The sequence below is a fragment of the Scleropages formosus genome, chromosome 4 (assembly GCF_900964775.1).
Source record: "Scleropages formosus chromosome 4, fSclFor1.1, whole genome shotgun sequence".
NCBI lineage: Eukaryota > Metazoa > Chordata > Actinopteri > Osteoglossiformes > Osteoglossidae > Scleropages > Scleropages formosus.
The window spans coordinates 9,330,301-9,343,069 of record NC_041809.1 but is presented as its reverse complement, the minus strand read 5'-3'; the positions used below and the strand labels follow the sequence as shown (position 1 = coordinate 9,343,069).

At 44.4% G+C, this 12,769-nt stretch overlaps 1 protein-coding gene across 5 annotated transcripts in view; it reads right to left on the bottom strand.

Moving 5' to 3' along the window:
- Positions 1 to 12,769, bottom strand: part of fam135a (family with sequence similarity 135 member A) — a 31,596-nt gene that overhangs the window by 4,901 nt on the left and 13,926 nt on the right. For 4 of the 5 annotated variants that reach the window (XM_018749528.2, XM_018749530.2, XM_018749531.2 and 1 more), the window contains 11 exons: positions 11,864 to 12,003; positions 11,335 to 11,405; positions 10,753 to 10,926; positions 10,409 to 10,535; positions 9,627 to 9,780; positions 8,590 to 8,667; positions 8,066 to 8,115; positions 7,516 to 7,674; positions 3,543 to 3,616; positions 3,003 to 3,157; positions 558 to 2,691 (listed from right to left, as the gene is read on the bottom strand). In XM_018749528.2, coding sequence (XP_018605044.2) covers positions 558 to 2,691; positions 3,003 to 3,157; positions 3,543 to 3,616; positions 7,516 to 7,674; positions 8,066 to 8,115; positions 8,590 to 8,667; positions 9,627 to 9,780; positions 10,409 to 10,535; positions 10,753 to 10,926; positions 11,335 to 11,405; positions 11,864 to 12,003 — 3,316 coding nt within the window. The remainder of the gene's footprint in view (positions 1 to 557; positions 2,692 to 3,002; positions 3,158 to 3,542; positions 3,617 to 7,515; positions 7,675 to 8,065; positions 8,116 to 8,589; positions 8,668 to 9,626; positions 9,781 to 10,408; positions 10,536 to 10,752; positions 10,927 to 11,334; positions 11,406 to 11,863; positions 12,004 to 12,769) is intronic. The other variant, XM_018749533.2, reaches the window with a different exon arrangement.

Genomic DNA, 12,769 nt, shown 5'->3' with positions numbered 1-12,769 from the left:
TGTATAACACCAGAAATTATATGCAAATTGTTTAAGAAGTGCAGCATTACGTCGGTGCTCGATGGCTCTGAAAACCATTTATTCCTGCAGTGGGACAAAGAACAAGAGGATTCTGAGTTCAAAGGGTTTTCTCAGGACGATGCTGACATTAGGCAGCAGGTGTTAGAAAACGCGGTGGCAGCAAACGAGGTCATTTTGTCGGAACACAGTGATATTGACAGTGGTTCCGAGAACGTGTTCCGATTATGATAGCCCCGGACATTGATTGTATATACATTCATGCGTATTAAGTTAGTTTTGAAGAATGGTGTTTAAAAGTTTGACGGACTTAAAAAGTTTTAAAGTGTATATTTGCCTTCACTTATATGGATATGGATACAATAAAACAGTGACAGACCTAGTCATAACGGGTGAGTGATTTTTTTTTCTTCCCCAAAAATAGCCGGGGGGGCATTAAATAGGGCGGGAGCGTTAAGGGAATATTCAGTATTTAATTTTAAAAATGCTACCAATAAGACATGGGAGTCAAAGGAAATAACTAACAGAAACTGACTCACACTTTCATCTGTGGTGTGGGGATACTCTCCCAGGAGTGCATGGAAGCAGCAATAGAGGCTGAGCTCCGGGCACCTGGGGTGAAGAGGCACCTTGAGGGATAGCAGCCTGGCAGGCTCTCCGTTGTGCAGAAGTACTCCAGACTAAGCATCTCAGATGATGGGTCAAGCTCACTGTGTCCATCAGCACCTTCTGTCCTCTCCAAAACCCCATTCATATACGCCAGGCCATCATCTTCTTCATAATAACCATTCTCAATCATCTCATGTTCAGAATCCTGGTCCTCTCCCTCGTCCTCTGGTGCAACAGCCCCCTGCGGAACACCCAGGGTAATGGCAGCAGTCTCCACTGGGCTGATATCGGAGACATCAGTGCTAGAACGCGAACCAAAGTAGTTCTCCACCAGACCTCGCTTCACGATGTCGGTGCTGCTGGTGGCTGAGGTGCTAGACTGGCAGGCTGTTTGGGGTTCACTGCACGTATCTTTCGGAGCACCGGACCCAACTGCTCCATCTGTGGGACCTGGAGCAAGGCTGGACTCTGTTGCGCTATCAGAGCAGAGCTCACTCGGGTGCTCTAAAGTAGCAGCTACAGATTCTGAAACATACAAGGACTTCAGAACACCAGCATCTTCCGTCTGGGTTGTGGCCAAACTACCAGTGGCTACTGTTAGTGTGACCTTTCTGGCAGCATCTACACTGAGAGCGTTTAAATGGTCTTGCATCATTTCTTTTGTAAAAGGGCTGGTGCTCAATATGACACTTGTATTAGTACAGGAGACAGCCTGGCCAGCTGAATCCTCAGTGGATAACACACTGTCCTCTTGCACTGGGTTGCTCAACTTTCTATCAAGCTCCTGCCTGTGCAAGCTGCCCTTGGGCTTCTCCTGTGCGGTGGTGGAAGAGCTTTGAGACGTACCCTCGACTTCATCGTCAGAGGGCAGCGAGTTAATAGAAGTGAGCGAGGACTGGATGCCACTGACGGCACTGGTGCTCTCCGTGCAAAGACCCTCTGTTACTGCACTGCCTCGGGAGACAGTGCTTGGTTCTGGTCGGGTTCGCAGAAGGCCCTGCATGGCTTTCCCCACCTGCTGGGGTTCTCTCTCTGTAGCTGCAAACCCACTAATAACCTGGGAACTGGCAACTGGCAGGGTAGCAAAGGAGCTTGGCTCACTTTCAATGCCAGAGTCTGAAAGGCGGGAGGAGACGCAAGAGGCCCCTTTGGCTGGCGGCTTCGTTCCCTCAGCCCTTGCTACCAAGAGATTCTCCTTGGGGGACAGAGCTGTGTGGCTGATATCTTTCTCAAACACAAAGTCGCTGCCAGGGGACCTATCTACTGTGGTGTCTGTGGGACCATCCATTGGTGCGGCACCACTGTTCAACGAAGGCAAGATAACGGTGACCTTCTCCCCTTGGTAGGGATTCTTACTGCTTGGCTTGACTTCTATTTGCCTTGGAAGTCCCGAGGCTTGGGCTGAATTTTGAGTGGAGTATTCCAAGCATTCGTATTTGGGCACTGCTAGCGTTCCTGCTTTTGAAGTTCCAGTTCCGGACTGGGCCCCATTTCGAGTAAGCTGTGTGGAAAAATGAGTCAGCAGATCTTTACTTTGGTTTAAAACACTATTTCCATTGTCATTGGTGGTAGAGTCAAAGGCAGCATGAACTGTGAGCGAAGGCATAGTTTCAGGCTTATCAAAACTCTTTATGCAAGTCCGAATGTCACCGATGGGATCCCTCGGCAAAGGCTTCCACTCCATCTGCTGAGTTCCAAGCTGCTCACCTTCATCATATTTGCAGAGGAAATCAGTAAGAGGGGGTTTGAAATTTTTATAGCCCACCAAGACTACAGAGTCCTTTGAAGTCTGTCCAGTTAACTTCTTGGGGTTCTCAGTCTTTATGGTCTTCTTCAGTTTTGTGGGCTTGGCCTTTGACTTTGAGTCCTCATGTGCTCCTTTTTGAGGCTTCAAAGGCGGCTCGATGTCAACAGGTCGTGTGCAGGAGGTGGATGCTTGGCGAAGTTTGGGGTCAGGACTGGAAAGCCCAGCAGCTCCACAATCTCTCAAATCCGATTTGTCAGCTTTAGAGGAAACGGAACTGCTCCTAGAGTTATGCATGCCAAGCCATGGTCCATCACGATCTTTAAAGGGAGGACACACACCATGAATAAATGGCAAGGAGGAAGCCTGACAACATCCCAAACAAGTTGGAAGATTAATGATTTATGCAACACACAATTTACTGTTGTGCAATATCTCTTTCTTAATCTTGCTTAAGGGAGGCTAACAGTGGGCTTTAGCAGCTCTTAAACTGACTGCATAGAACACATAACTAATCAGCAAATGGATACCTGAGATATCTGAAGGGGATGTAACTTCTTGAACAAGAACCAAGTTACTCTGTGGCTCTTTGGGATTAGGGTTGGTCACACCTTCCATAACCTGAACTGACCTTCAGTGACAGACTCCAGGTATCTGTCCTCAAAGATGATGGGCAATGAACTGAAGTCCCCATCCAAGTCTGCACACTCCACAGGCAATGGTGGGAGGGACAAGAAGTAGCTAGAGTTCTTGATGGCTGTGGACATTTGCAGGTGGCTTTGAGCACTGTGGAGGTCAGTTTAAAGAGAGACAGTAAGAGACCTCACATAAGTGGTACCTGGTTGTTCAGTGCATTCTGAAAAAGGGGACCGTCCCTGCATCGTGTGGTTATTAAAGTAATGCAATGCACATTTAATATTATCCTGTTTCAAGACTTTCAGAAGCAGAAGTGACATGGAGTCAGACAGACTAAATATGCAGGCAGGCCCATGCAAGCAATGGTACATTTGCCAGAGTACAGAATCACTGCTTGTGGGTAGGACAAATGAGGCAAATTAGGAGAGAATGTAGTGCAGCATTTGTAGATGAAAAAGGCTTCATCCCAGGAAAGAAAAAGAAAAAAAAAAGGGGGGGGGGGGGGGGGGAGAGAAGAACAACATAAGCCACTCACTGCAATTCTTGATATGCAAGAGCTGTTTGCCTTGGATGTTCAAAGCAAAAGAATGCTTCTGCAAACCTTCGAACCTGCAGCAAAAGTATCCATTAATAAACAGATGAGGATACACTGAACATCCATCTACCTCATCAATATTAATATTCTTTAATATTACAATGTGAAAAATTCTATAAACAGGGAAAGGAGTGTCCTATTCAAACTTGTGCATTATATATACAAATTTCTGCATTATATTTCGTATTACAAGATCGTCGCTGCAGTTCGTTGTGATTACAGCAAGTTTATTTGTTGCTAGCGCCATATCCCGACGTGCATTCTCGTTGTGTAGTTGTACGGTTAGATAGAAGCAGTCGGTTGTGCGTTTGTGCAGTTGGTTATATTTACTTAAGTGAATTTGCGGTTTGTTAGGGTGCATATAAAGGTAAAAATACTGTGTCCCATTTAGTGGAGTGGGTGCGTCTGTCAACTCCATTAAAATGGCATCTGTCTGTTTTGGTTTCCATTGTGGGAGTAGTTTTGATTTCGATTAGGATTTGGCTGATGTGAATTAGCCTGGTTGAAATAGCAGCTGGTGACCCGTACTGGCAACCTCTTGGAGCGAAGACTCTGGGTGCAAAGACAAGGGAGTCCACCTGTGGGAGTCCGCTGCCAATATGTGAAGTCTGCCATCATCGTGTCCCGCGAGGAATCATGCATCAAACATATTGAACATCAAAGTTGTCTATGGCAATCGAACTGTGCGACGACGCCACCGCCAGAGACTCAGATGCTCCCGCTGCTACAGTAACCTGGTTTATCCTCACTTGTCAAACCCTCCATCCTGCTTCAGTTTCTCCATGGGACTGTGGAACTGCCAGTCTGCTGTGAGGAAGGCTGACTTACTTCATACCAGCCAATGCCTCCCATTCCTCACTGGACCTCCTGGCCCTAACTAAAACCTGGATCACCCAAGACAACATTGCCCCACCCACAGCCCTCGCCACTAACTACTCTTTCTCCCACACCCCACCGTCCCTGTGGCAGGGGTGGAGGTACAGGCCTGCTCATCTCTCCCCGGCGGGAATGTTCTGTTCTCCCTCTCCACCTGTATGACCTGTCCTCCTTTGAATTGCATCTTGTCCATCACTGCTCCAATCACTCTTATTGTAGTTGTTCTGTATCATCCTCATGGCCGCTTCCTGGATGACCATCTTGTTAAGCTCTCTCCCAGGGGACAGCACTCTGCTGATTCTCCTGGGTGACTTCAATCTGCATGTTGAGGACATTCATGCAACTGACCTTTTGCTGCTCCTGCAGTCCTTTGACCTCTCCCTGTCCCAGTCTCCTGCTACTCACAAAGCTGGCAACTACCTTGACCATGCCTTCTCCCGTAACTGTGGCTGTCCTGTCCTCTGTTACCCCACTCCATCTCGCTGATCATTTTTTCACCTCCTTCCAACCATGCCTCACCACTAATCCCACTCCTTCTGCACCCATTGTTACCTTTCGCTGTAACTTAAAATCTCTTGCCTTCCTGCACTGCCTCTGCAACGCCGTCTGCTCTCTCTTCTGCTGCACAATTCTCAGAGCCAACGACAGACAATGTTACTAACATTTTCCTCTCTGCCCTATCTTCCTCTCTTGACTCTCTGTCCACTATCTTTTAGACCAGCATGCCCAAGTACCACCCCATGGCTGACTGATGCATTATGTACTAACAGGACCAAACTCTGGGCTGCAGAGTGATGATGGCGTAAATCCAAGACTTGCATGGACCTGGAAACAGCTCTTAGCTACTTTTCACTCTGCTGTCTCATCATCTAAAACAACCTCCTTCCACAGCAAAATATAGTCTGCAACTAAAGAAACCACAGGCTTTGCCACATTCTCATCCCTACACTGCCCTCCGCCACCCCCTCCATCTTCTGTCACTGCTGATAACTTTGCTTTTCAGAGAAAGTCATCGCAATCACAGACAAGTTCTCAGCATCACCCTACCCTGTTCACGCTGGACTTCCCAGTGAAGACATGCTCTCCGAATTCAAACCACTCTCAGACTCCGACCTCCTGATATCACACAGACCCACTACCTGCTCGCTAGATCAGATCCCATCCTCACTCCTACAGACCATCTCCCCGCAACTCTCCACCTTCATCGCTAAGATCATCAACTCCTCACTTTCCTCTGGCTGCTTCCCATCTGCCTTCAAAACTGCTCTCATTTCACCTGTGGTAAAGAAACACTCTCTGGATCCTAACTTGGTCCAAAACTATACGCCAGTCTCCCTCCTCTCCTTTCTGTCTAAAGCTCTATAATGTGTGGCCTGTGATCAACTTTCTGAATTCCTCACCCAGAACCACCACCTCAGTGGATATCAGTCTGAATTCAAAGTTGGTCACTCTACAGAGACTGCGCTCCTGGCAGTGTCTGATGTTCTCCGGTCAGCCAGAACGGCCTCCCTCTCCTCGATCCTCATGCTCCTTGACCTGCTTGCAACGTTCAACACTACCAATCACCAGATTCTACTCTCCTCTCATAGTCAGCTTGGGATCAAAGGAACAGCATTAAGATGGTATGAGTCCTACCTATCTGACAGATCCTATCAAGTGGTCTGGTGGAACTCCTGTTCTTCTCCTCTGCCTCTCTCAAGTGGTGTCGCGCAGGACTCGGTACTGGGTCTTCTGGTCTTCTCGATATACATCTCCTCCCTCGGCCCTGTCATAGCCTTCCATGGATTCAAATACCACTGCTATGCTGATGATACCCAGCTCTTCCTCTCCTTTCCACCTGGAGCATCAGACATTTCCGAGCGCATTGCTGCCTGCCTGTCGGACATCTCTGGATAAATGTCTGATCACCACCTCCAACTCAACCTCTCCAAAACAGAGATCCTACACCTCCCAGCTGGCCTGTCTTCCTGTCACGATCTCTCTCACTGTACAACTCACTCATTTTGCCTACTTCCTCGGCTAAGAGACTGGGAGTGATGACTGACTCAAGTCTATCTTTCTCTCAGCACATCAAAGCCACAACTCGGACCTGCAGATACATCTTGCATAATATCCGCAGGATCCGTCCTTACCTCACAACCAACTCTGTCCAACTACTTGTCCAGGCCATGGTGACATCCCAGCTGGACTTCTGCAACTCTTGTGTGGCCTTCCTGCTACAACCATCAAATCTCTACAGTTGATACAGAACGCTGCTGCCCGAATTGTGTTTGACTTGCCGAAGCATTCGCATGCATCTCCTCTAGTTGTTTCTCTGCACTGGCTTCCCACAGCTGCCCGGATCAAATTTAAGACCCTGGTTATGGCCTACAAATACAACAATAGAACTGCTCCCAGCTATCTATAAGACTTGATCATTTGCTACACTCCAACCAGACTGCTACACTCTTCCAAATCTGCCCACTTGGTGGTCATGTGCACGAAAGGTAAAGCACGGAGGTTCTCGATTCTGGCTCTGTTGAGGTGGAACAACCTCCCCCTCATGCTTAGAACTGCTGAATCTTTGTCTACATTTAAAAAGGGTCTTAAAATTCATCTCTTCCGGACTCGCTTCGCCCATGAACCCTTAAGCTCACGTAAGCTATAAATGTTCACGATTATGCTCCGATCAATCCTTTACAGAGCCACTCCTGCAACGTAACATGAATGTTTATATGCATCTCAAATTTAACAAAAAAAAAAAAAAAACCCCACTAGGAAGGGGATTAGGAATCAGTGATATTCTGGGTTTTATGCAGGTACTTGTGTGATGAACATTGGTGCATATTGTGAAGGAAACTAACTGTACTTAAGAATCACACATCTGCAGCTATGTCTCTTTATCCTAAGGTAATGCACAAATTGTATTTGAGATGTACATCGCTTTGGAGAAAAGCTTCTGCTAAATGAATAAATGTAAATGTAAACTGCATACTGAACCACGCAGTAATAGCTGAACAGAAAATGTTAAATCTTTGCTACCATTTGAGAGACTCACCCGCAGGGTGTGGTGTTCCAGCGCCAAGAGGGCAGCAACGTTCTCCTGCAGAGTCACCACCTCCAGGAACTGACCCCACAGGGCCATGAGGAGGGAGCACAGCTGTGCCAGGTTCATGTTCACCAGCTCTGCTAGCTCATCTGGATTCTCCTCCTTTTGCTGTGGACAAGGAGCAGTACAGAGACGATAGGGACAGTAAGTGATGTAAATCACAGCAATGAAGGGCTCTCCTTTTCCTGCTGGAAGTAAAGTACACCAGCTTAAGACACGCGCTGCAAACTACCACAATTGATGCTCCCAGAGATGGTGACTTAGAGTTTGAGGAAGATTTTTGATTAACATTTCAGTGGGAGGACATTACATAATTTAACCACAAAACATAAGATGCACACCTTGTCTGTTTATGTGAAATTTAATTAAAAAAACATCAATGAGGACAAATCGCTTAGACTAATGAAAAGATTAGTTAAGTGGGCAAGACTAATGGCCTATGACAATGGAGCAGATTTTGAAGGGGATCTTAAAATGATGCATCTGAAGGACTGCTTACCTTGACTTGATCACAGAGCTCCGAGAGACGCATTTCTACATCAAGTTTCTCTGGAGGGGGGAAGGAATAAACTTAGATATTATAAGAGAAGCAGTTATAAACTTGTGACGCAGGACTCGGGACACTGCTAGAAATGTTGGACTGTCAGAAAGACATTGCATTAAAATTTTAGAGTACAATGTCAGACAAGAAAGATCAACGTTACAGAAAACTTTATAGAAATGAGTAATTCATATCAGAATACTGAAGGATAGAATTAAGGATGTAAGTTATGCAACAAAAGTCAGTTCAGGCTAGGAAACAAAAGCCAAATTTAGATAAGAGAAAAAAAATCTCAGTTTCTCTGAAATTTGACTGAATGTAAGAATCAGTGTTTGGTGGTGGGAATGATCAAACCTGAAACAAAACTAAAAAATATCTGCAATGTAGAACACTCCTTTAGTATGGAGGCCAGGGGAAGAGAAGCAGGAGAAAACGTGAAATAGACGAGCAAGTTAATGGGAACGATGGGTCGAGGGACATACCTATGTAGATGTACGTCTGGCGTCTGGGAAAGGATCTTCTGAGTGCTCGCTCATAAAGGACTTGCATGCTCGGCTTGGCTAGTTTTGGGATTACATATACGAACTTTTAATCCATCCCAGGGGATAGAGAAAGTGTGACTACACTATTCTTATTTTGTTTACGTCACATTGTAGAAAGTAGGATTATGGTGGGGAGGGGCACCCCCCAAGTGTTTCACATGCAAGATTAATATCAGCAAGTGATGTTAATGACTTTATTGGATTATAGTGTGCATTTGTGTGGGAGCAGAAACCCATGTGGAGTCAAGGGTGATCATGCCACAGCATCCCTTTCATTTCCCCAATTCATGCACCTGCAGCCTCCCAAATGGTTGTGCCCCAAAAAGCATTATGCACTCCTCAGGAGTATGATGGAACAGGCCACAGGTAGAGTTAGACTTACTGAAGACCAAGGCATTTGCCAAAAATTTATTTATAAGGGGGGGGGGGGGGGGGGGAAGCCCCTAGTGAGACTATCATTATAGTAGCTGAGGGTTAGATTCGTAGCATCGAGCCAGTGTTAAATCTGCATTTTGTTAAAGTGGAGCATGGGCCAGAACTATAAGGTAAAAGAAGGAATCCAGTATATTACAGATGGAATATGTGATGTGTTAAATGGGGTTAATACATTTAATAAGGAACATACCATTTTGAACCATTGCATGAAAATTATGGCATAAAAATGACCAACATGAAGTATGAGGGGGTAGGGGAGGGCAAAAAAAAAAAAAAAAAAAACTAAATTGTAAATAAAAGTGAAAGGTACAAAAACCATTCAGTGCTAACTGTGTTTAGCATATACTGAAATGGTTTTCAAAATTCAGGAGCAGAAATTAGTTTGTCTGTAATGACAGACATATTTAAAAATCGTATCCCAGGTACTATTAAACTCCAAGACATACACATTAGGCCCTGTAAATCAAAGCTGAACTCCTGACTACTGAATGAGATGGATGTTGCCAAGAACCTCTGACACATTATGTTATGGAGACACGCACCCAGCTCCATCCTGTGTGAGGATGGCAGGTCCTTCGTCATGGCTGTGAAGTAGTTGAAGAGGCCTTGGTAAGCCAAGAGGAGGCTGGCACATAGGCTGTAATGCAGACTGTAGGCGTGCTGCAGGCACGGGGCAGACACCACGAACGTTCGACCCTGAAGGGCATAGACACAATGCAGGTTACAAAACAGAAGGGAAGTAAGGGACGTGTGTTTAATTAGGGCTGAGTGTGGTCAAAAAGGACTGACAAGCAAGAGGTTTTACTGTACAAATACAAGCTGCAAGAGGCAATTCTTGCAGAAATATTTTAAACTGCATGTAAACTGGTCAAAGGTTGTTTTAAATACTTAAGCATCTTCAGCCATAACCACAGAGCACAGATATGTCTCAACAGGTGGAGACCTTTGGAACATTACACACAAATACAGTAACAGCAAACTTCTTCGACAAAGGCGGGGGAAACCCACCACAGACTATGCACTCTGATACTCAATTGGTGTGCAAGGCATAGTCTTAAAGTCAGTTTCTATAGACACACAATGGAAATGTTTACCTTCTCATTTTAAAATATACAATCACAAACCCAGCATTAATAGCTTGTTAATATACAATGTAGCAGAGAGGTAACAGGGGTAAATGACTTAAGAGTACCTCACACTATAGGAAGGCTCTCGAAATTATTGCCCAAAGCATATATGAAGTACTTTTTACTGGTACAAGGCAATGAAATGTCAGTAATCAATTATTGACAAAGGCAGACAGTTAGCTGAGGTGTTGACTTACATCAGATGAGACCTGCTTGACGTAGCTGCTGCCAAACACCACGCGCTCCAGGGTCGGGACGACAGAGTCTTTAGTTTGTGCTGGGGCATTGCGGTTCAGCCAGGTGCTCTTCATGGGCCGAGGGAAACTGGGTTAGAAGGGATTAATATTGTGGGACATCTATGAGGTCATAATCTGTGATAAGAAGCACTAGACTTTGGAATCGCAAGATTTGAGCTACAAGTCAAATCTCAGAATGTTTCATACTGCATTTCAGCATCACACAAATGTGAGTTTAGCATTCAAGTGCGAACAACGAGATCGAGCTGAGTAATGAATAAAATGGGCAGAAGTAGTCAACTGACCTTATCAAGGGCTGATGCAGTGCAACCAGGGAGCCGTGGATGGATACAGAGATGACTGACAGGTGAAAGTAGTCAAACATCACATTGACGTTATGATGGATGCCCCGGTGCAAGTTAAAGTGCAATTTAAGGGTGCGGCTACTGATGTTCTGCATGGAGCTCAAGTCCTCTGGCCTGGCAGGAGACAAGTTGTGAATACAAATCTGAGTCACATATACACAACTTTCAACTTCAAATCCTAGCACACTGATTAGAGCTGCTGCCTTGTACTCAAAAGGACCTAGGTTCAAGTTCTACCTCCTTGTGTAGAACCATATACCTTTAAGTTATTCATTTACCCAGCTGTATAAATGAGTAAACTAAGTAGCTTTATAGAAAAGCACAAGCAATATATTATAATTAATTAAATTATAATTCTCTTGAATTAATATTCAAGAACTTCCATTCCTTTATATAACACCTATTAATGACCTATTCGATATTGTATGAATGACAAGCACATCCGAAATTTTAGCTACTTTGATGTGCATAGATGATTTAAGATTCTCTCCTCCCAGCGCCAACATCAGAATTTACACTTACGAGTAATCCCCATCTGTGAAGTGGAGGTCTAAGGATAACTGAAAGTCCATTTCGTTTAAGAATTCTTCAACCTGAAAAAGCGGACATACCAAAAAAATCTTCACAACAGTAAATCCCTGTTGATGAGCACACGAGTGTGGCAATTACTCTACTTCATGAAAAATGTAACGGGAACACTGTACCAGTTGAAACTGCATTTACCTTAGTAATACTTGTGTGGGACAAACTGAACAAAAGACTTAAAATATAGGACATGTGCGAGTTGCTTTATCTCTGGAGCTGGGAAGGCGTTTGCTCAACTTCTGATCAAATTTAACTGAATATTTTGCTTTCAACATTTCCAGTATGCATACTGAAACTTAAATGGTTTTATATATGGCTGCCTTCATAAAAACTGATTTTCCTTGAAACTATTTGCTATTGTATCCAACAGTCATCCCATCCAGTTGTTATAATGCATCAGATTAAACCTACCAAACATCAGCACCCTAATGTTTTGGATACTGAATGAGAAGCTTCTTGCTTATACCTTCTTTTCATCCAGAAGCAGCTTGACTTTGAATATGAGGACATCATTGACAACAATCTCCTCATTCTTATAAAGAATTTGAAATGTTTTGCTGCAGGCTGTGTCATTGTGGACTGTGGCGGGGAAGGCAAGATCAGAACCTGCAACACAAGGACAGATCAAACATAGGCTTAAATATGTAGTCTCAACATGCCGTGACAAGTGAAGCCATAACCAGCCACTTGATTATAAAGAAACATTTTACAAGGTTCATACTGAACAGCTGACACAGCAGACCTATAACAGCAGGTGGAACAATAGTCAGATCCACCATTGTGCAACCTGTGGTTGTATCTCCATTCCTACTGTAGTATCCTGGATCAAGGTATTTATCCCAAATTCAGCCATTAAAAATTACTGAGCTGTGTTAACAGGTACATAATTGCAAGCAGCTTCATATACAAACCTGATAGTCACTTTTATAAGTCACTTTTTAGAAAAGCCCAAGTTAAATGGAGAAATGTAACATGACTGGGCCAATACAGGTAGTCCTCAACTTATGACTATCAGCCCTTACGATGGCCATCACATCAACCTTATTTTATGGAGTCTGGACATTTGGTCAAAACTAATAACTGCGCAGTCTACTGTATGAGAACACTGATATATGTATACCAATATACCCATACTTTTTGACTGTATCAGTAATTGTGTCATTTACAAAAAATGTTTTATTTATAGCACGTTTCACTTGGAATTCCACAGAATTTACCCCCCCCCCCCACACACAAGGAAGTGAAAACCTAAGTATTCAGCTGATGCAGAAAAAAAAGCAAACAGACTGATATGAAAACAATAACAACTCAGTCTCAAAACACTGTACTGTATACTACATTAGTATTGACTTGAAATGTGTGAAATTAGTGA